General features: G+C 42.8%; 1 protein-coding gene and 1 long non-coding RNA gene across 2 annotated transcripts in view; one reads left to right on the forward strand and one right to left on the reverse strand.

Annotated features, from left to right (window-relative positions):
• The first annotated feature begins 174 nt into the window (after window positions 1–174).
• Window positions 175–1,821, forward strand: part of LOC109527731 (parvalbumin beta-2-like) — a 2,401-nt gene continuing 754 nt past the window's right edge. The window contains exons 1-3 of the mRNA XM_019889799.1: window positions 175–303; window positions 868–937; window positions 1,041–1,173. Of these exons, the coding sequence (XP_019745358.1) occupies window positions 877–937; window positions 1,041–1,173 (194 nt within the window). The 5' untranslated portion in view covers window positions 175–303; window positions 868–876. The remainder of the gene's footprint in view (window positions 304–867; window positions 938–1,040; window positions 1,174–1,821) is intronic.
• The window catches only part of LOC109527734 (uncharacterized), a 14,255-nt gene continuing 13,613 nt past the window's right edge, over window positions 1,180–1,821 (reverse strand). The window contains exon 4 of the long non-coding RNA XR_002170576.1: window positions 1,180–1,432. This is a non-coding gene — a long non-coding RNA (uncharacterized LOC109527734). The remainder of the gene's footprint in view (window positions 1,433–1,821) is intronic.

A 1,821-nucleotide genomic window follows, 5' to 3' on the forward strand; every position in this document is an offset into this window, starting at 1 on the left:
GGGGGGGGGGTGGGGGGGGGGGGGGGGGTGATAGACTTCTTCAAACGCACCTTTTAAGCGTCTTCGTTTGTGAAACTTTAAAAATAGAGCGCTCCCTGGCTACGGTGGCAAAATGTTCACCCACTTGGTCCCCCCCTCCTCCCCATTTGAGCGGTGTCAATTATCCAGTGCCTCAGATTTCGATGGGGTAAACCTATAAAAGGTCAGCGGTGACACCCGGGCGATCACTGTGGTCGACTTCCCGACTCGTGTCCCGCATCATCTGTACCGTCCAAAACAAAGACCCCCTCCCCACCCCAAGAGGTGAGTTTGATTCAACAAGATGAAAATAGGAGAAATTGATTTTTTTTAAGGCAGAACATGAAGTTTGGGAGGAAAGATAAGCGTCAGCTGCTTGCAGGAGATGTGGCTCGCTCTGGACACCTACTGCGTTACAAACTCAAATGGGACCATAACGTTGTCCTTCGAAAAGATTTTTAAATTGCTGCATGTTTTTGAAGAAGTCCTGTGAGTTTTTTAAATTTGTTTCATAATGCTTCCTTTGAGTGGAAAATTGCATGGCAGGCCAGATCAATTGATGCGGTAGTCAATTCCTGGGGACCGAAGCTGAATCGACACGGATCAAATCGTCACCCTCTCATCACCATCCGTATTCAATAGACTCAAAAAAGTCTTTGTATATAACCGTCATGTTATGCTTATTTATCAAGCGATCTACTGTTTGCTGCTATAACACCTGACTATCGAATTATTTGATGTTTACATAGCACATGACAATGTGAATTTGTTAGAAGTGGAACATTGATGAATCATGATGTCTCGTTTGCCATATGTGTCCCTGACGATACATTTTCGATTTGAAAACAGCATCTCACAATGGCCCTGCACGGTATACTGCATGATGCTGAGGTCGCTGCAGCCCTGGATGCTTGCAAAGGTGGCAAGAAAACCGCACACACACACGCGCACACACACACACACACACACACACACACAAACTTTTATATGTTAATCATGCTGACGTGACACTTGAAATTCAGACGCCGGAACGTTCGACCACGACAAGTTCTTCAAGACCAGCGGCCTGGCTGGCAAGCCCTTGGACGACTTGAAGAAGGCTTTTGACATCATTGACCAGGACAGGAGTGGTTTCATTGAGGAGGGGGAGCTCAAGTAAGAGAAGGGCCACCAAATACAGGACACACTTTTAACATCATGTGATGCGAGAAACTTGTTCATTTTGAGGACAGTTGAATGCTCTCCTCTGCTGTTTGGTGAACTCACAAATGATTGACAAGTGATGCGAGATATTTCAAACGTCTCAATGAACTTACTGTGGGACGAGTTAGCCAAACTGCATGTCTTTCATGCTTTTAGGTTATCCGTGCTGCTGTTACCGACATCCATGTACAGGTGCACAACCTTTGGTACACTGTAAAGAATGAGTCAAATCATTTAAGCACATTCATCAAAAATTAATATATTTCACCCGTCCCAATTTCAAATCCGCTTATCCTCACAAGGGTCGTGGGCATGCTGGAGCCTATCCCAGCCGACTTTGGGCAGTAGGTGGGGAACAATAACAAACAAACAAAAAAATATCTATAAATAAATACATATATACATATATACATACATAAAAATGTGATGTTCAACAGTGTAGTTTTAAATGTATAAATATTGTTTTTAAATGCAAGAAATACTATATATATATATATATATATATATATATGTGTATGTACACACACACACACACACACACACACGTGTATATACAGTATATGTGTGTGTACACACACACACACACATCTTTCAAAAGTG

Source organism: Hippocampus comes, unplaced genomic scaffold (assembly GCF_001891065.2).
Source record: "Hippocampus comes isolate QL1 unplaced genomic scaffold, H_comes_QL1_v1.1 scaffold326, whole genome shotgun sequence".
NCBI lineage: Eukaryota > Metazoa > Chordata > Actinopteri > Syngnathiformes > Syngnathidae > Hippocampus > Hippocampus comes.